This window comes from Cynocephalus volans, chromosome 15, assembly GCF_027409185.1.
Source record: "Cynocephalus volans isolate mCynVol1 chromosome 15, mCynVol1.pri, whole genome shotgun sequence".
Taxonomy (NCBI): Eukaryota; Metazoa; Chordata; class Mammalia; order Dermoptera; family Cynocephalidae; genus Cynocephalus; species Cynocephalus volans.
The window spans coordinates 57453823-57475847 of NC_084474.1; the positions used below are offsets into that span (position 1 = coordinate 57453823).

Here is a 22025-nt window from a genome sequence, read left to right on the forward strand (position 1 = left end):
GCAAAATATACATCTGAGAAAGGATTAAAATCCAGAATATACAAGGAACTCATACAACTTTACAAGAACACGTAACCCAATTAAAAAATGGGCAAAAGAGCTAAATAGGCATTTCTCAAAGGAAGATATATGAATGGCCAACAGACACATGAAAAAATGCTCAACATCACTCAGCATTCGGGAAATGCAAATCAAAACCACACTGAGATACCATCTCACCCCAGTTAGGATGGCTAATATCCAAAAGACTGTGAATGATAAATGCTGGCGAGGTTGCGGAGAAAAAGGAACTCTCATACATTGCTGGTGGGACTGCAAAATGGTGCAGCCTCTATGGAAAATGGTATGGAGGTTCCTCAAACAATTGCAGATAGATCTACCATATCATCCAGCTGTCCCACTGCTGGGAATATACCCAGATGAATGGAAATCATCAAGTCAAAGGTACACCTGTTCTCCAGTGTTCATTGCAGCACTCTTTACAATAGCTAAGAATTGGAACCAGCCCAAATATCCATCATCAGATGAGTGGATATGGAAAATGTGGTATATCTACACAATGGAATACTATTCAGCTATAAAAAAGAATGAAATACTGCCATTTGCAACAACATGGATGGACCTAGAGAGAATTATATTAAGTGAAACAAATCAGGCACAGAAAGAGAAATATATGTTCTCACTTATTTGTGGGAGCTAAAAATAAATAAATAAATAAATACAAACAACCTGGGGTGGGGGAAGAAGACACAACAATTACAATTCCTTGAAGTTGATAGACAAGCAAACAGAAAGGAGATTGTTGGGAGGGAGGGGAGAGAGAGCGGAGGGAGAGAGGTTTCAGTAATGGGCCACAATAATCAACTACATTGTATATTGACAAAGTAAAATAAAATAAAATAAATAAGAAAATAAATTAATCTCAAATGAATAACCTACCCTTCCACCTTGAGAGTGGAAAAAGAAAAACGAATTCAACCCACAACAAGCAAAACGGACCACAATACCAAAAAAGGTGGGGAAAGAGGGAGGGTATATGCAGTTAAATTATTGTAAGATTGTTCAGGAAATGGTAAAATGTACTAATTCATGGTGGACTCTAATCAGATGTGCATTTTGTAATCTTTAGGGTAAGCAACTGAAGTAATAAAGTTTAAAGTATATAATTAAGAAGACTTTAAGGCACGAATATTTCTAAAGAACACATTTCAGAATGATATTTTTTAAAGTATATTCAAAAATGAGATATCTCAATACTAAATTTGTATACGTTTAATAACTGTAAGATATTAAAGTGAAAGCTGACAACCCTAAGATAGAGAAGTAAACAAATCCACAATCACAGCTTGAGAAAGTAACATACCTCTCCTAGTGATTGACAGAATAAGCAGATAATGAAAATCCACATGGATTTCAAAGACTTAAATAACTCTATTAACTAATTCGAAGTAACTGACATTTATAGAACACTACAGCAACAACTGAAGAATACACTTTTTTTAATCAATTGCACATAGAATATTTACAAAAACAGACCATAAAGTGAGTCATAAATTTTAATGGATTGTAATCATACAATGTCCTGACCACGGTGGAATTAAATTAGATATCAATAACAGAAAAATAAGGAACAAATACCCAAATGTTTGGAAATTAAGCAATATACTCGCAAATAACCCATGGATCAAAGAAATCAAAATGAAAATTACAAAATTTTTGAACTGAATGGAAAGACAACATATAAAATTCTGTGTGACAGAGCTAAATATATGGTTGGAGAGAAATTTACAGCATTGAATGTACATATTTGAGTAGAAAAAGAAAAAAACAAAAGAAACAAAAACAAAATGACCTAAGTTTTCATCTCAGGAAGCTAGAAAAAAGATAATCAAATTCAAAAAGAGCGGAAGAAAAGAAATAATAAAAATAAGAACAAAAATAAGTGGTAAATAAAGGAGAAGTATACTACAAAAAAAATTAGAAATAGAAGTTTATTCTTTGAAAATATTAATAAAATTGGTAAGACCCTATCAATACTGATGAAGAAAATACAAATTACCAGTATCAAAAATAAAAAGGAGACATCACTACAGATCCCACAGATACTCTTTTTTAAACAGGCAACTTTAAAACAAACAACAATAACAAACAACTTTGTATCTTTAAATATGACAATTTGGAGCAGGGGCAGGCAAACTTTTTCAGTAAAGAGTAAAAGAGTAAATGTTTTAGGCTTTTGCAAGTCATCCAGTCTCTGTCCCAGCTACTGAACTCTTCCATTTTAGTGCAAAAGCAGTCACAGACACTAGGTAAACAAATGAGGATAGCTGTGTTCCCATAAAACCTTATTTTCAAAAGTAGGCTCAGGCCACAATTTGCTGATCCTTGATTTTCAAGAAATGAAGGAATTCGTTGAAAAATACAACTCACCAAAACTGACAAAGGAAAAATAAAAGTCTAGAAGATCCTATATCTCTTAAAGAAAGGAAGTCAGTAATTTACAACTTTCCAACATGATGCAGATGATATCATGCTTAATTTGTCCTAACATTAAAAAACTAAGAAAGTTAAAGATCGCATACTTCCTGATTTCAAAACTCACTACAAAGCCAAAAACAAAAATAGTAATGAAAACAGTGTGATACTAACATAAAGGCAGACATATGGACCAATGGAATAGTACTGATAGCCCAGAAATAAACCCTCACATCTAAGACCAGATGATCTTCAACAAGGGTGCCAAGACCATTCAATGAGGAAAGAACAATTTTCAACAAATGGAGATGGAAAAATTGAATATCCACATGCAAAAAATAAATAAATAAGTTTGGACCCTTACCTTATACCATATACAAAAATTAACTCAAAATAGATGAAAGACCTAAATGTTAGAGCTAAAAATTAGATAAAAACATAAAAGAAAAGCTTCATGACACTAGACTTGGCAATGGTTTCTTGGATATGACACCAAAAACCCAGGCAACAAAATTAAAAATAGCTAAGTTGGACTTCATCAAAATTTACCACTTTTGTGTATCAAGGACACTATCAGCAGAGTAAAAGGCAACCCACAGAATGGGAGACAATATTGCATAGCATGTATCTGATAACAGACTGATATCCACAATATATAAGGAACTCCTACAACTCAACAACAACAAAACAAACAACCTGATTCAAAAATGAGCAAAGAACTTAAATAAACATTTCTCCAAAGACATAGAAATGGCCAATAAGTTCATGAGAAGATGTTCAACATCACTAATCACCAGGGAAATGCAAATTAAAACAACGAGATATCACTTCACATTAGGATCACTATAATCAAAAAAACAGAAAATAACAAGTATTGACAAGGATATTGAACCCTTGTGCATTGCTGGTAGAAATGTAAAACAGTACAGTCACTGTGGAAAACAGTATTTTTGATTCTTCAAAAAATAAAACATAGAATTATCATATGATCCAGCAATTCTACTTCTGGGTATATACCCAAATGAATTGAAAGCAGGGTCTCAAAGAGATGTTTGTATGCTTATGTTCATAGCAGCATTATTCACAATAGTTAAAAGATGGAAGCAACCCAAGTGTCCATTAATAGATGAATGGATAAACAAAATGTGGTATGTACATACAATGGAATATTATTCAGCCTTAAAAATGAAGGAAATTCTGACACATGCTACAACATGGATGAATTTTGAACACAACATGCTAAGTGAAATAAGCCATGCTAAGCTAAATATTGAGTGATTCCACTTATAACGAGATACCTAGAGGAGTCAAATTCATATAGACGAAGTAGAATGGTGGTAGCCAGGAGCTGGGAGAAGGGGAGAATAGGGAGTTAGTGCTTAATGGGTACTGAATTTCAGCATGGGAAGATGAAAAAGTTCTGGAGAAGGATGGTGGTGATGGCTGCACAACAGTGTGAATGTAATTGATGCCACAGAACTGTACACTTAAAAATGGTTAAGATGGTATGTTATATATATTTGACCACAAAAAAAGGAAAAAAATAGGAACACCAATCTTATATAAACTCTTCCAGAGATTATAAAAAGAGGGAATACTTCACAAGTAATTTAATGAGGCCAAGATAACTATGACAATCAAAACCTAGTAAGGACATCACAAGAAAGGAAAATCACAGGCTGGTATAACTCATAAGCAACACAACTACACAAAATTTAACAAATCAAATCCAACAGTATGTAAAAAGGATACTACATAATAACAAACTGGGATTTATTCCAGGAATGCAAGGTTATCTTTACATTTGAGAGACTCAATTAATGTAATTCACCATATTAAAAGAGAAAATCAGATATCAACTCATTACATGTAATATTTGATGAAATTTCAATACCCATTCATGATTCAAAAAACTCACTGGAAAAGCAGGAATAAAAGAGAATTTCTTTAATCCAATAAAATGGTATTTACAGCTAACAATATACTTAATGGTAAAATATTGAACACTTTCCCACTGAAGTTGGGAACAAAAAAATAATATGTATAAGAGGTCCGAGCCAGTGCAATAATGAAAGAAAAAGAAATAAAAGGTAAAAGCATTGAATAGAAAGATGTAAAACCATCATTATTTGCAGATGACATACTTGTGTACATAGACAATCCAAATGAACCTACCAAAAAGTGTTAGGCTAAGTTAGAAAGGCCACTGGATGGAAGGTCAATATACTAAAGTAAAATGTATTTCTATGTACTGGTAACAAATTATTAAAAAATGGAATTTTTTAAAAAATAATGCTATTTATAAAACCTCTCTGAAAACTCCAAAATGTTGCTGAGAGAAATTTAAAGGCCTAAAACTATGGAAAGCAATGCCTGTACATGAATTGAAAAACTCAATACTATGTCAACTCACTATGTTAATATGTTAATTCCTTCCAAGTTAATCTATAGATTCAATGTAATCCCAATGAAAATGCCAATGGGTTTCCTCTTTTTATGGGTAAATAATTCTAAAATTTACAAGATGAAATTAAAATGTATATGTAAATAGAAAAAAACCTAGGATAGTTATGACAATTTGAAAGGAAAAAAGGATTAAGTACAAATTACACTGTGAGATATCAAGATTTATCATAAAAGCCACAGCAAAAGTTAGTGTGGAGTGACACAAGAATAGAGAAATAGAATAAAGGTGAATAGAATAAAGAGTTCAGAAACAAATCCACACTCATATGGCAAACTGTTTTTTATAGCAAAAGCTTACTGTCATTGAGTAGGAAAAGAATGGTTCAATAGATGGCATGGATCAACTAAATAACAATGGAATAACAAAATAACAACTAAATAACAAAAATGAATCTTAACCTCTATTACACATAGGCAGGAAAATTAATTTGAGACGAGTCACAGAATACAATAAAGTTCAAAAAAGAAAACCTAAGAGAACATCTTCATGGCCCTGAAGTATGCAAAGATTTCTTAAATGAGACATGAAAATCCCTAACCATAAAGAAAAAGATTGATAAAATGGACCTTGATAAAATTATGAACTTCTGTTCATCAAGACAACTTTAAGAGAAAAAAAAAAAAGGACGAGCTACAAACTGAAAGAAGATATTTCAAAACATATATCTGGCAAAGGATTCATTCCAAAATATATAAAGAACTTCTACACATCAATAAGAAAAAGACAGAAAACCCAATGCTTTAAAAAAAAATGCAAAAGTCTTAAGAGACTTTTACAAAGAGGATATCTAAATGGCCAATAAGCACATGAAAATGTGCTCAACATCATTAGTCATTAGGGAAATGCAAATTAAAATTACAATAATATATCACTACACACTCACTAGAAAAGCTAAAACTGAAATAACAAACATACCAAAGTTGTAGCAAAATGTCCATCAGTAGAATAGGTAAGTAAGTTGTGGAATCTTTATAAAATGCAATAATACTATAAGGCAATATAAAGAACAAACTACTGCTCATCAACAACATGAGCTAATCTTAGCCATAACGTTGAATGAAAGAAGCCAGACACAAATGATTACAATTCATTTGAGGTTCAAGGTAAAACTTATCTACGTTAACAGAAATCAGATTAGCAATCACTTCTTTTAGGGGTGGGGAGTACTGATTACAAAAGAGCACAGAGGAGATTTTGGGGGAATATTCTACTGGAAATATTCTACTTGATCTGGAGAGGAGATACACGGGTGTACACATATGCTTAAAAATTGAGCTGTTATACTTAGGATTTGTGCTCATTAAGAAAAAAATAAAATGAAAATATTAAGACAGTCAACTTACCTGGGGAGAGGATGGAGAGGGAGCCAAGAGTATTATTTCTTAGCGTTAACTCTAGATTATTCAATAATACAGGAGGCAGTGGAATATAATTAAAAATTATTGATAACTGTCATGACCAGATTTAAGCCTTCCTGATCTCCTGAAAAAGCTGTTTATCTTTGATTTTTCTGAGCTTCCACAGATATTTTGCATCCTCAAGCCTAACAGGATTGCCTGGCATATATTATTAATAAATAAATTAATGAATATGTGAGCTTTGAAGTTACAGTTCATTTGCATCAGAACATTCCTATGTTGAAAGAAACTAAAAAGAAGCGATTAATAAAGAAGTTTCCAACTCTACTGCCATTCTCAATGTCTCTACTTAATACTCCTGAGGATGCTATGGGTAATGTGTCATCTTTCCTACTGAGAGAGACAGAACTTTTCCCCAACATCTGACCTTGTCGTCTTTCAGACCCGTTCATTGCCCAAAAGGGAGAATGGAAATGTAATATTTTCCAGCTTCATACAAAATTTTGACAATGTGAATCTGCATATTCGGTAAGGCTTGAGAATTAAGTAATTGAACAATTCTGAAATTCTGAAAACAAGAACAATGAAATTGTTTTCCTGTCAGTTAGAGCAACTTTGGGGAACCCTATTCTAATAAACCATCACTAGGAACGAACCTTAAAAAAAATTCTGTAAAACAAGGTCTGTAGTTTCAGGGTAGACCAAAATACGTCAAGCAGAAAAAATGACGTTTTTATAGCATAAAATCAAAGCGCAGGAAACAACGGATTAAATCTAAACAGGCTGAAAATGTGTCCAGTCACTGACAACTACACAGCTTACCTGTTCCAACACATCCAACTTTAACTCGAGCTTGCTGAGAACCACGTCTCCACCCCATAGTGAAAGCTGTAGATCCGATGGCTTTAAGTTCTTGATGTAGCGATTCACATAGCTCATTAAAATTGGAGTTACATATGACTCCAGCATCTTTTTAGATGAGGAGTCAAAGTTAGAAGCTGAAAGAGGTAAAGACAGAAACGTTAGAAGTAATCGAGTTGGCGGTGCAGAGAAGGAAAAAACATTTCTCAGGAGAGTATGGAGGCCAAAAAGCAGCAGTCTCCACCAAAGCGGCAGCTCCTCTCCTCCCAGAAGCAAAGAAAACTCAAGCGGACTCCCAGCTCCAGCTGCGACTCCATCACTAGCACAGCTCCCCTCACCGAAGGGTGGAAGAGGTGGCGACCTGAAGAGAGCGGGTCCCAGTGAGGCGGGCTACCCTTCGGCCGCTGCAGCCCTTCACCAGCCCAGCCTCCCAGAAACCAGCCGGACTTACCACCATAGAAGCAGAGCTAGAGCCAGGTCCCCTCCCGCTACTGCTACCCCCGCACTCCACCCTGCGCAGACACTCACGCGGAAGAGTACTGAGGCGCCCCCTCCACCTCCCGGTACCTGGCACCCGCCCCCGACCGCGGCGCAGCTCCTGTGCCGCGCCACTTCCGGGTGTGTCCCACTTGGTGCTCAAAACAAACTGTCCCTCCACCGCCACCACTCCAGTCCTCAGCCAGGCCGGATTTCTCAGGCTGGAGAAGCTACTCAGTGCCTCATGGAGGTGAACTCTTGTGCTCGGGTAGCCTGCGCCCCGGCTCCGACCCGGATAGTGGTTAAGACAAAGCGCTAGGAAGTACCGGGAGAAGGGGGCGGACCGGTAAAGAGGAGACACCCGAGATCCGGAAGTGGCGCTGAGGGGAGAGGATGGTTGCGGGAGGTGGGGCCGCAGCGCCGGCGGCGGTTCCCGAAGTGGAGGTCAGGCCTGGGCGGGGAAGCACTTAGGGCTGCAGGTCCGATACGGACGAAGAAAGGGGTCCTCGTACTTAAAGCCCTGAAAAAAAAGAGAGGTTATTGATTCTCTTGGGAAATGGAAGGACTGGGAAGAGGAACTTGGGTTCAATGGGAAGGACAGAAGCAGTAAGGAAGGAGGGCAGATTTAAATCTAGATCCGAGGTTTACTTGCTGAAGGGAGGATGGATGTGGGAAGAGAATTGAAGGGATTAGGTAGTACAACTTCGGAGGATGCATTTTGACCAAATGTGTAGAAAAGCTGTCGAGTTCTGTTACTTCCACGATGCAGTGGCAATGTATTCCCTAGTTTGCTGATTCAGGCGGAGCAGGAATGGTCAAAGAGAAGATTGCGGAGAAGTCTGCTATGGGACTTCAGAAAAGCCGCGGGAATATCAAAATAAAGAAGGAAACGAGAGTCCTAGAAACAAAGTGAAAATAATAAGGAATGACTTCAGAGTTTTAAGGGTCAATGTTTGCTTTAATGACTGTAGTGAATATATAAAATATTACCTTTCCTTGTAATAGCTTGCAAACTGACAGTCAAGAAACAAACACTTAACTAGGAGAATATACATTGGGCTTAAAAGAATAGCATGGGATGTGCTGTCTAATTTGGACCAGTTTCTCTTCTTTTTGGTAACTTCTAAAGAAAACACCTACTACTGCATTTTGAAAGTAGACTTTCATTATAAGTTTATTAAATACCCACCAATGCCTAAAACTCTTTTCTGTGAGCCAAAAATGTGATATCTTGAAAGAGCTTTAGTAACTGCAGTAGAAAAGAGGCATAAAGTGAGGATGCCAAGGTGTTTAGCTTTATTCTGTTAATGAAAATAATGAACTAAGTTCACAAAAAAAAGCAACTAATGCTAATTCGGAGTAGATGTTCCCTCAACAAACGCCTTGATGAGTAAGTCATAATTTGGGTGTTATGAAAACCTGCTAAATTAGCCAAATAAATTAAGTAATTTTTTAGTTATCTGCTAAAAGAAAACTTGAAAAGCAAACAGGTTGGAGTTATGACTGAGAGATTTTAATATAAAGAAAATCGTTCCACTAATTGTGTAGAAGCTGTATTGGTCTGCAACAGGAGCCCCAGGTCTTGTTATTTTTCTAGAGAAAGAGAAAAGGCCTACTTTTATTGTGTGCCAATCTAATAAATAAAAACACTGTATTAAGATAAGTTAGCCATATATTTAAAATAAATAGTAGATATGTGACTAAGACGTTTAAACAAAATAATAAATACTCATACATGGAAAAGTAAACATTTTTTGTTCTAGTATGCCACTTTTCTCTTGGAGACAACAAAAAATTGCCCAATCCCTGGCTTAGAACAGTTACCTGGGTGCTGTTTTTTGTTTAAGTATCAAAAATTAGTAGTCTTCAATCTGTGTTCCACTGTGTCCTATTCTGTAAGCAGTCAAGATAAATCTAATTCATTTTCACTGTTTAATTGCTCATATTTTTTTAATGTCAAATGGACAGCCTTTCCCAAATCTCTTAGGTCTTTTTATTGTAAGACAAAATCTTCCCCCACAAATATTTAAGTCTTCTCAAGAAGACTTTGAGGCAGGTTCATTATATAGGTAATAGTTCTGCAGAGGCAGGCCTTGTTCTTGATCTTAGCAGAAATCCTTCAAGTTTCTCGCCATTAAGTATGTTATTAGCTCTAGTTTTTTTGTAGACGTTCTTTAGCAAACTGAGGAAGATCCCCTCTATTGCTAGCTTCCTGAGAGTTTTCATCATGAATGGATGTTAGATTTTGCCAAATGCTTTTTCTTCATCTGTTGATATGATCGTGTGATTTTTCTTCTTTGGCCTGTTGATGTGATGGATTACATTGACTGATTTTGAATGTTGAACCAGCCTTGCATACCTGGGATAAATCCCATTTGGTTGTGGCATATAATTCTTTTTGTACATTGTTGGATTTGATTTGCTAATGTTTTGTTTTTCAAAAACCTGATTTTCTAACATTTTGCTGAGGATTTTTGCATTTGTGTTCATGAGAGATATTGGTCTGTAGTTTTCTTGTAATGTCTGTATCTGGTTTTGGTATTACAGTAATGCTGGCCACATAGAATGAATTAAGAAGTATTCCCTCTGCTTCTGTCCTCTGGAAGAGATTGTAGAGAATTGGTATAATTTCTTCTTTAAATGTTTGGTATTATTCACCAGTGAACCCATCTGGGCCTCGTATCTGCTGTTTTGGAAGGTTAGTAATTATTAATTCAATTTCTTCATTTCTGTCACAGTGGTTTTGATCTCTAGCATTTCTTTTGTGTTCTTTCTTAGAATTTCTATTATCCAGCTCTGCTTACATTATCCAGCTATTCTTGCATGTTGTCTACCTCTTCCATTAAAGTCCTTAGAATATTAATCACTTTTTTAAAATTCCTGGTCTGATAATTCCAACATTCTTGCCATATCTAACTCTGGTTCTGATGCTTATTTAGCCTCTACAAAATGTATTTTTTTGCTTCTTAGTATGACTTGTAAGTTTTTGTTGAATGGTGGACATGATGTACTGGGTAAAAGGAACTTCAGTAAATAGGCCTTTCATAATGTGGTGGTAAGTCATCGGGGTGAAGGAAGCATTCTATAGTCTTATGATTAGGTCTCAGTCTTTTAGTAAGCCTGTGCCCCTAGACTGTGAACTTCACTAGTGCTTCTCCATCCCTTCTTCGCCCACTCCACCCCCCTGCCCCCTACCTCAAGTCAGTCAGTTGACAGAATGACTAGAATGGACTAGAGTTGGGTATTCCTTTCTACCATGTGGAAAGCGAGAACCAGCTAGAGTTGGGTATTTCCCTTCCCCCATCAGTGGGCTATGATGGTGATGATAATAATAAACCAGCAGGTTAGGTTCTGGTAAAATAGTTTCTCCTGAGGGCAGACCTTGTTAAAAAGAACAGAATGCTCTGGCATATTTCAGAATGGTTCCTTTCCTGTCCACCTGCTGGAAACGCATTGGGAATTTTCTCCCACATTCACTGAAAGGACCTGGTAGAGATCCTTTGAGGTAAAACTCACAGAAGTGTGGGGAGCCCTCCTATGACTGGGTCCCCCTGGAGTTTTTAACTCTCAGACTTGTTCACACTAAGCCTCAGTTTGTCAATTACAATTTAGGTTTTCCTGGCACTGGTTCCAGCAGAGATTTCTGCTCTGGTTAGTTATGATTCTCTGTACTTGCCTGTTCGTCTCTCCAATTTTGGGTGCAGTGGTTTGCCCTGTGACCTCACTACTCTGATGGATCAAAGAAAAGTTGTTGGTTTTTCAGTTTGTTCAGCTTTTTAGTTGTTAGAATGGAGAAGCAACTTCTAAGCTCCTTAAGTGTCAGACCAGAAACTGGAAGTTTAAAACTTGAGTGGTATTTAAAAGATTGAAAAAGGTATTGAAAGCCTCCTTTTTAAATTTAATTTTCTATTATGTGTATTATATGTGTGGAATATTCAGGTACAGGGACTTATATCCCTAGAACCTTGCATGTTATGTGATACTTAACAAGTATGGCAGTGATTGACTTTAACAATTATTCAGTAAATCTGTTCCTTTTCCTTCTGTGCACATGGGTAAATTATTATTCAGGTGCTCTAACACTCAGGTGTTATCAGGCAACTGAGTTCTGACCACTGAATTTGGATAGAAGTGGTATAGGCACAGGCCTGGCTCATAAAAGCCTTCCACATGACAGCCTTACTCTTTCCCCTGTCACCAAGCTGGATAAATAAGATGCAGAGGACTTCAAGGTCCAAGGAGATGCCAAGGACAAAAACTAGGAGATTGAATCTGTGAATCATTGTCTAGAGGAACACAAGCTGCTGATTAGTAACATCCAATAGATTTTACATGACTGAGAAATAAACTACTGTTTAAGTTACTGAGATTTATGGATTTATCTGTCATAGCAGGAAGGATTATTTTAAATTTTACATAGGTCGATAGGTAATAGACAAGCTGAATTTAATCATTCAGCTTTATTATTTCAGGAACATTAAAATTGTAACTTGATTTACTCACGAAATCATCATTTTTAATTAAATTTTAAAGTAAACTTACCTAGACAATCACTGAGTTACTGAATTCTCTTCACATGTTATACCTTGTTACATTTATAACAAGATGTATGGCAAGGTAAAGAAGCTCAGACATAGAAAGGTTAAGTGAATTATCCATGGTCACAGCTAATTAACCCAAGTCTTCTGACTTCAAGTCTCCCATTTCTCCCCTTTTAAGAAGGAAAAAAAGAAATAGAAAAAAAACAGTAATTACTACAGTCAATAGAATGTCAAGTTTTTCTAGATTTAGTTATACACATTAAGAAGCTATACAAAGAGGATTCTGATCAAGATTCTGGAATAGACAGTACTCAGTGTCACCCTCTCCCACAATCAGCCAATTTACGACGATTAAAAAGCAACAACTGCCAAGCCGGGACTGCTAGAGCTCAGGGGAAAAGGAGTAGATACCTACAGAGTTCATGAAAGCAAGAGAAGCTACAATGAGAGAAAGGAGGAACCACTCTGACCGTTTCAAGCCCCAGTCATTTCAAGGCTGGCCCTAGTGAGCACAGAGTAAGAGCTGGCAAAAGCCACTGCCATGCCCTTCATATGAGGTTGCTGGAAGACTACAGGGGAGAAGAGGGCCTTGGTGGCCCCCAGGCTAGCAAGACCACTAACAGGGTTCCCTGTTAGGAATGAGAGGCCACAGACACTGAAAAAAGGAGCCTCTCAAAAGCCGTGAGTCATTGCAAGGGACCGGCACATGACCTGTCCCCTGAAAAGTGTTTGGAGTGTGTGGATTGGGAGAGACTGACCAACTGGGGGAACACTGGGGCATAGCATGGACAGCTAATCTGCCCCCCAATCAGCACAGTCTCACTCAGTGGAGACTGGTCAGGAATATAGAACAGCAGGGGGTGCAGTTTGCAGAAAAGACTCAAGCCCAGACCAGAGTTTCCACACAACCCCAGTGTACTGGACCTCAGAAGACCCAGAAGTGCTTATAAGGTCAACAATTAAAACCTGAGCTACACAAAAAGCCTTCCCCAGGGAATCAGCAGCAAAGCAGCAATTTAGCTCAACCACAGGGCTCAAGTGCTGATCCCCACAGGAAGTTCCTCTATTTTAGAAGTAAGCAAAGGACTACAAATTAGTTCCATTGCAGAGTGTAAGTGGTGAGGGTAGCTAATAATCCAACACAGAACTGAAAGAAAACAAAAAACCCACGGATCAGAGACAAAGTTTATGACATTAACCAGTAAAAGTCTAACACCACCAAAAAACATCTATAATACCTAGAAGGACCAGAAGCCCTCCGGGCTTCCAAGCCTCAACCACACACCCCTTATGTCTGCATCCAGCCTAGTGAGGGCCAGCAAGCCACCGCCAGAAGTGCTTCAGGCTCCCAAGCCAGGGTATGGGATTTCTGAGGGCCTCAGCCACGCCTCCTTGATATCTGCATCCAGCCTAGCAATGACCACCAGGCCACTGCAGGAAGTGCCCCAGGCTCCCCAGCCGGGGCGGGGGGGAGGGGAAGACCTCAGCCATACCCCACAATGTCTGCATCCAGCCCAGCCATGACCGAGCAGCTGCAGGAAGCCCCCTGAGGTCCCCTGCCAGAATGAGAGAGGTGCCATTGGCCTCAACCATGTTCCCCCTCCCTCCTTCCTCTTTCTCCCCCCTACACCTCTTCTCTCTCCCCCTCCTCCCCAACTGCTCCATCTTAGAATGTAAAAATATAAGAATAATCAATAAATAAAAGTAAATTTTAAAAAAAGAAGCTGTACAAAGCACTACTGACTAGCTTCCTAAAGAATTATAGCACATAAAGGTTTTTAATGTAGCTTCAGAGTTAGCTGTAAACAAGTATCTTTCCAAGTCATATGGGCATTATCTTACAATGAAAGTTGAACACAGTATAGTTTATAAGAAACCCACTTGGTAGGAAATCAATAATCATGTTGGTTCAATTATTTAAATATGTTAGTTTCATATTCTGAATTTACTCATTAACTCAAAAACATTCTTTAAATGCCCAGCATGTGGCATATGCCATACTAGGCACTTAAGCATGCCTACATGGAAGGAGCTCAGTTTCAGTGGAATTACAGATATAAATGACTAATTAAAATATCATATGATTAAGTAAAATATGTACAAAGTACCATGGTACATTGAAAAATAATTTAGACCTAGGTGAGAAAATCAGTCAAGGTTTAAGAGAGGAGTATCAGCTACACACATTTTACTATTACATTCTATTAAAGAAGTAATTAGATTCTACAGAGTGTCAGAGACTAGGAGAACTAGGCAGAGCCCAACCTCTACCCAACTGTAAAACAACGTATTTTTTTTTTCTACTGACCTAAGCCTTTCAGGCGAAATCAGTAAACTCCCTGTTTATAATTCTCACTAAAATAAATGGATGCCACCACCAGTGGAATGGCCTAGTTTAAGACCCTGTCAGAGGACAGAAACAGTCCTAGAAATCTCTACTAGATCAAAATTAATTGGAGGGATAGACAAATATACCAATGTGATGGAATAAAGAGCCTAGAGATAAACCTCCTCATATATGGCATCTTGATATATGACAGAAGTAGCATTACAAATCAATGAGAAAGAGTTTGCATATTTCAATAATTGGTACTGGGACAATTACTACCCATATGTAAAAAGATTAAAATTAGATTCCTACCTCAGATGTTGGAGTGAAGTTCGTTTTATGGGGCCTGAAACCTATAATTTGGGGATCCCTATTTAAGGAAAATAATATCAAAATATATACTTTTGCTAATTTTGTAAAAACATGCAACCTATATGAACATATTACTCAGGCTTCTCCCAGGGCCTTGGAAAGGGCTTGCACAAGTAATGATTCCCAAAGCTTCAGCTTCTTTAGTTACCTAGTAAATCTACCTCTACTCACAACACGCACAAAAATTCTAAATGGATTAAAAACTCAATGTGAAATGAAAGTTTTTTAATTTCTAGAGAAATTATAGGAGAAAAATGTCTCAGAGCAGAAGGATATCTTAACATACAAAGATATAAAGAGGACAAACTTTAAAGGAAAAGCTTAATACATTTTATTAAAATGAATTTAGCATTAAAATTAAAGAAATTTGTTCATCAAAGAACATGTTAAAGTTAAAATACAAGCCATAGGCTGAATGAAGATGTATACAATATATATTACTAGTAAAGGAGTAGAATCCAGATTTAATAACAAACTACAAATTGAGTTAAAGACAATCCAATAGAAAAATGGGCAATTCATAAAAGAGAAAACCAAAATGTCTAATAATCATAAGAAAACATGTTCAACCTTATTAATAATGAGGGGGTTCAATTTAAAATATAATGACCTGCTATTTCATTCCCATAAGACTGACAACATTTTTAATGTCTAATGTCAGTGAGTGGCATGATATGAACTTGTACGCTGCTAGCAAGAACTCCACAGTGGAAAGGAACTTAGCCAACAGAGCTGAAGTATACCCTATGTCCCGACAATTCCACTTGTAATTGTTGAGAAACTCTTGCATGTGTGCGCAAGAAGATATGTTTAACAATATTTTGCAGCATTGATTGTATTAGTAAAACAATGGAAACAATTGAAATGTCAATAGGAAAATGATTAACTGTGGCACATTTATAGTATAGAATATCATATAGCAGTGAAAATGAATGTTAGTTATGACTTTCAAATGTCTTACCTACAGTGAGAAATATATTTTATACCATGACTTAATACATACTCATATATGCATATATACATAGTATATTTCATAGTATATATGTATATATGTATTGAGAAGAACTTTCACAAAACAATACTTAAATTGAATACTTGTAATACATTCTATTTTCTCTTATTCTTTTTTTCTAAAGCAGTTTATGACCTGCTATCGATTTTGTGAGCTACCAACGATTTACAACCCAGTTTGAAAAAACACTAAAAAAGTTACTCATTTATTAACATTAATAAATCTGAAAAATATAAAATTGAGAAAAACAAGTAACAGAATGAATAGCATAGCATGAATATTATACTTATATGCACACATACATATATATATGACACTCCAAAAAATGCTATATATTGCGATAGCTGCATATATATGTAGAAATAGTTTTAGAAACTTTCATGAAAAAGATAAACACCAAATTCAGGATAGTAATTACCTCTGAAGAGGAAGAGATGGAAAAATAAAACAGGAAGGAAATACAAGGTTACTGCAACTATATCTGTAACGTTTCATTTCTTTTAAAATAGGAAAAATATTAATATTTAATAGATAAGTACATAACTGTTGTTTGCTTTTTTATATATGTACAAAATAATCGATGATAAAAAAAACTAGAGCAATATTTCTCAACTTTACATCACACTTTGAAAAATCATAAGTTCTGCTTTTTCCAAGAAGGCATTTACAGACATTTGATTATTAAGATAATAATAACCAGGATTAAGATCATTTATGGTAAATTTTAAAGAAACAAAAGGTATAGTCATACTTTAGTGGCTTTCTTAAGGATCTTTTTGTTCTCCTATTTTGTCAGGCTAATTAATCGTAATACTAGGTGTAGTGGACTGAATGGTGGACCCCAAAATATATGGCCACATCTTAATCCCCAGAACCTATGAACAATACCTTATGTGGTAAAAGACTGAATATTTATCTTATAAGGCAAACTATATGATTAAGTTAAGAATTTTAAGAGGAGCATTATCCTGAATTTGCTAGGTTGGCCCTAAATCCAGTGACAAGTGTCCATTTATGGGTGAGGCAAAGGAAGATAACACAGAAGAGGAGGAGTTAGTGTACCATGAAGGCAGAAACTGGAGTGATGTAACTAAGATCAAGGAATGCCAAGAGCCAAAAGCTGGAAGAAGCAAAAACAGATTCTCCCCTAGAGTCTCCAAAGGAAATATAGCCCTGCTGACACCTTGATATTGGACTTTTGACCTCCAGAACTAAAAGAGAATAAATTTCTGTTGTTTAAACCACCGAGTTTGTAGTAATCTGTTACAGCAGCCATAGGAAGCTAATATACTACGTCAGATTGACAGGAATGATATTCTTTATAAAACAAGAAGATTAAGCATAAACTAGCTGAGGTCAATTCTTATGTTAATTGACCAAAAGACTTAAGGCAAAATCCTAATGGAGACTCTTTTACAGGAAAGGTCTGAAGATATCTCCACGTGGTCAGAATTTTATGATAAATAGTTGAAACATTTCTTTACTTGGCATAAGCCCAATATTTTTGGAAGAAAACTAAGGGAAATCAATTTGCTGTGATGAAATATTATACGAAATCTGGGTCCAAATAACTAGCTGGGGGGAAAAGTGCTGAATACTTTTCTGTCCTATGTTGGCAACATCAGAAACATCTTCAAAATCTTTTTCTGCATGGGTTTCCTTATTGGGTGCAGTGGTTTTATAATTTGTCCACAAATTCTTTACTAGTACCCCCTTCAAAAAGTGGAAGTCTGTTTCCCCTCCCTTGAATATGGGTTGTATTTAGTGACTCACTTCTAACAAATACAATATGGCAGAAGTGAGAATGTGTGACTTCTGACATAAAAGGACATAAAGGACATAAAAGGCTTTGCAGCTTCCTCCGTGTTCTTTCACTTGGATTATTCGCTCTGGAAGAAGCTAGCTGCCATGTCACAAGGACACTCAAGCTGTACTGCAAAAAGTCCACTTAGTGAGAAACTGAGGTCTCCTGCCAACAGCAAGGAAGTAGAGTTTCTGTCCATAGTCAGCCCTATGGCATAGCAGCTGCAGATAGCAGCTCTGGCTGTCTTGACTGCAACCTCATGAAAGACCCTAAGCCAGAACCACCACCTCCACCACCCCCCACCTGCCTGCCACTGCCCAAGTAAGCTGCCCTTAAATTCCTGAACCACAGCAGAAATTGAGATAATATTTATTGTTTTAATCTACTAGATTTGGGGGGTAATTTCTTACACAATAGGCAACTAATATACTGGTGTACCTTCCAAATAAAGTGCCATTTTTGTTCAGGAGTATTAATATAACAAATATCTGAGTCATCCTATGAGTCACTAGAAATTGTCATATAATAGACTCTGGACATCACTATTGTCTCACAGTGAGTTTAAGAATACCCATTTATTTAGTACTTAATATGTACCGTGAATTTTACCAATGAGAAAACTTAGCCTTTGAGTACCATGTCTAATATCACACAGCTATTAAGAAGAGGAGCGAGGATTTGATCCATGTCCCTCTGAATACAAATCCTATGCTCTTAACCATTCTTCTCTTACTCTGGAAGAACTTAAAATGTTTGAAAACTTCTGTCTCCGCTTAGTCTTTTTATTTCCAGATCATCCCATGGTCCTTTAATCTTTCTTCTTTCAGTCTTACCACTCTACTTCCTCTGAATGCATTTAGTTTGACATTGTTCCATTTACCATTTAGTCCCCAGAATTGAAGATAATACTATGATATGGTCAGTACAAAGTACTATAAAATTACTACTTCTCATTATCTGTAAAACATTCTTATTAATGAAGCTTGCATTTATTAGTTACATCACACCTTTAACATACCTTGAGACCATGGTCAACTAAAATTCCCAAGTAGTTCATGTGAATTGTGCTCATACAAAGGTTTACTTCTTCATTTACATGCAGGCCTCTAATTTAATAAAGAGACTACTAAGAAAATGAAAAGGCAAGCCATAAACTGATATTTTTAAACATATATTCAACCCAGAATATATCAAGAACTCATCTCAACAATAATGAGGGAAAAAAACAATTTAAAAATGGGCAAAAGATTAGAATGTATACTTCACCAAAGAAGATACATGGATGGCAAATCAGCACATAAAAAGATACTCAACATCATTTGTCATTAATAAAATGTAATATAAAATCACAATGAGATACCAGTACACACACACAAGAATGGCTAAAATTAAAAAGACTAACCATACCAAGTGCTGCTGAAGATGTAGAGCAACTAGAACTCTCATACACTGCTGGTAGGAAAGTAAGATGATACAAGAGTTTGGCTATTGTTGGGATGGTCATTGTTTTCCATGTTGGAAACAGTTTTGTAGTTTCCTAAAAAGTTAAACATATACTTACCATATAACCCAGTCATTTAACTCCTAGGTATTTACCAAAGAGAAATGAAAGCATACAAAAATATTGTACAAAAAATGTTCAAAAAGGATCATTTGTAATAGCCAAAAAGGTATAAACAACCCAAATGTCCATCAACAAGCAAATGGATAAGCAAATTGTGGTATAGACATGCAATGGAATAGTATTCAGGAAGGAACTATTGATACATGCAAAAATGTGGAAGAAAATCAATGATTATGCTGAGTGAAAGAAACCTGACAAAAAGAGCAACATGTGTTATTTCATTAATATAAAATTCTAGAAAATTTTATATTGTAGTGTTGTATGGCATTACAAAGAGGCACGAGGAAACTTTTGAGGGTGATGGAAAAGTTATCTTAGTGGTAATAATTTCACGATGTGTGGCAGTTCGGTCTCCGATCCCTGGAGTCATAAATTCCTTACATGGGGCACCATTTGTCACCTCTCCATCATCCCTGGGCTAAAGTCTCTGTTGTAGATAAAGAATTGTAACACAGCAAAATTGCTGGCTCTAAGGGCAGATGTCCTTGGTGCAGCTAAACCTAATGATTGCTGCCATGATGAATATCTTACTGTTCTTTTTGTAACCACCTATGTTCCTTTTCTGTAACTTTCTTGCCTGGAGAATAAAAACGGAGAGAGAACCTGATTTGGGGCTATTCCTGGGATCTTCTCTTGAAAGAATTATTCCCGGGGTAACCGTTTTCGGGCCTCTCACTGCTCAGAAGAAATGGGCTTTAGTAATCCTTCGCATCTCCGTCACCCTGGGGGAGAGGTGACAACAATGTACACATTTTTCAAAATTCATCAAATTATAAACTTTAAATATGTACGATTCCTCATACATCAATTATACCTCAATAAATCTGTTTTAAAATAGGAATGAATGAGATCTATCTATGTATCTATCTGCCTAGAAAGGGTCCATTATGAATAATGTCATAGCAGCATTATTCATAAGAACCAAAAAGTGGAAACAATTCAAATGTTCATCAATATGAATGGATAAATAAAATTTGGTATATTCATACAGTGGTATACAATTTGCAATAAAAAATAATGAAATACTGATGTGTGCAACATGCATGCCCAGGGCTCAGGAAAGACCTAAAAGGACCCTAAGCTTGCACCTTTGACTTTGATCTTTGGGGATTTGTGCAAACAGGAATGAAGGCAAAGACAGAATTATAGGCAGCCTGTATAAGCATTAAACGAGTGCCTTAGCTCAGAGCCAATCTTCAAAAACAGGGAGAGTATGTTTTTTTCATTTGGGGCTCCAGGCATTTAAGGAGATCTCTGTCAGGTCACTGGATGACCACTAAGGTAATGCAACAGAGTCTTAAGTGACCACACACACCCACACAAGGAATATAGTCTTTGCAAAAATAGTGTGGGAAAGTCACTAAACAAACATGATTGCAGCCTTCAACAAGCAACAACAACAATCCCTGGCGGGGGGGGTCGGCAGGGGGGAAAATCTGATTTCTAGAATTACACTATAATGTTCAAAATGTTCAGTTTTTGATCCAAAAAATCACAAGGCATATAAAGAAACAGGAAAGTACGGCCCATTCACAGGAAGAAAAAGTGACAGAAACCATCCCTTACGAAGCCCAGACATTGGACTTACTAGGCAAAGACTTTAAGTCAATTGTCTTAAATATATTCAGCTAAAGGAAACCATGGACAAAGCAGGAGAATAATGTATGAACAAATAGAGAATATCAATAAAGACAAAAATCATAAAAAGAAACCAAACAAATTCTGGAGCTGAAAAGTACAGTAGCTGAAATAAATTCACTAGAGGGAACAGCAGACTTGAATAGGCACAAGGAAGATCAGCAGGCTTGACATAGGACAATTGAAATTATCCATTCTTAGGAATAGAAAGAAAACATAATGAAAAAATACTGATGTTAATCCACACTGATTTTAATAAATGATTGAATAAATTAGTGAGGGAGAAGAGAAAAATCTGCGCAGAAGAACTCCAAATAATATATGTAAATATTACACCCTCAAGGAGGTGAAGCACAACTCCTCACTTCTTAAGTGTGGGCTGAGCATAGTGACTTCCTACCAAAGAGTACAGTGTGAAAAGGGGAGGGAGTAACCTTACAGTGGAAAAACCCAACAAACACTATCAAGGGATCAAGGTCAACATCAACAGTGATAAGTCTTATGGACAGTATGTACCCTTGATATCATGTGATGAAAATGGCACTTTATCTCTGTGATCCTCTTCCCAAAAAACAGTAAACAGTCTGATCGTGAGATAAATATCAGACAAATCCCAACTGATGAACATACTAGAAAATACCTGCACAGTACTCAAAATTGTAAAGGTCATTGAAAACAAGGAAACCTGAGAAACTGTCATGGCCAAGAGGAGGATAAAGGAGATATGATAACTAAATGTAATGTGGTATCATGGATGGGATTTTAGAACAGAAAAAGGACAAATAAAAAAATAAGGAAATCTGATTAAAGTATGAACTTTAGTAACGATGGATCAGTGTTGGTTTCTTGATTATTACAACTGTACCATACTCATGTACAATGTTAATAACAGAGGAGATTGAGCATGGGGTATATGGGAACTCTAGTAACTATCTTCACAATTTTCCTGTAGTTCTAAAATATAAGGTATATATAAAAACATGCAATTATTCATACATGTTACCACATTAATAAGAATGAAGAATGTTAAAATTGTTTAGGACAATATTTAATAGAGATGGGAAGCA

The 22025-nt window shown here is 36.4% G+C and overlaps 1 protein-coding gene across 2 annotated transcripts in view; it reads right to left on the minus strand.

The window, feature by feature from the left end:
- The window catches only part of VPS13B (vacuolar protein sorting 13 homolog B), a 794525-nt gene extending 786810 nt beyond the window's left edge, over positions 1-7715 (minus strand). Inside the window, exons 1-2 of one of the 2 annotated variants that reach the window (XM_063079322.1) lie at positions 7690-7715; positions 7123-7298 (exon numbers count right to left, since the gene is read on the minus strand). In XM_063079322.1, coding sequence (XP_062935392.1) covers positions 7123-7269 — 147 coding nt within the window. In that variant the 5' untranslated portion in view covers positions 7270-7298; positions 7690-7715. Of the gene's footprint in view, positions 1-7122; positions 7299-7612; positions 7647-7689 lie in introns of those variants that run through there. The other variant, XM_063079323.1, reaches the window with a different exon arrangement.
- Positions 7716-22025: the final 14310 nt, after the last annotated feature.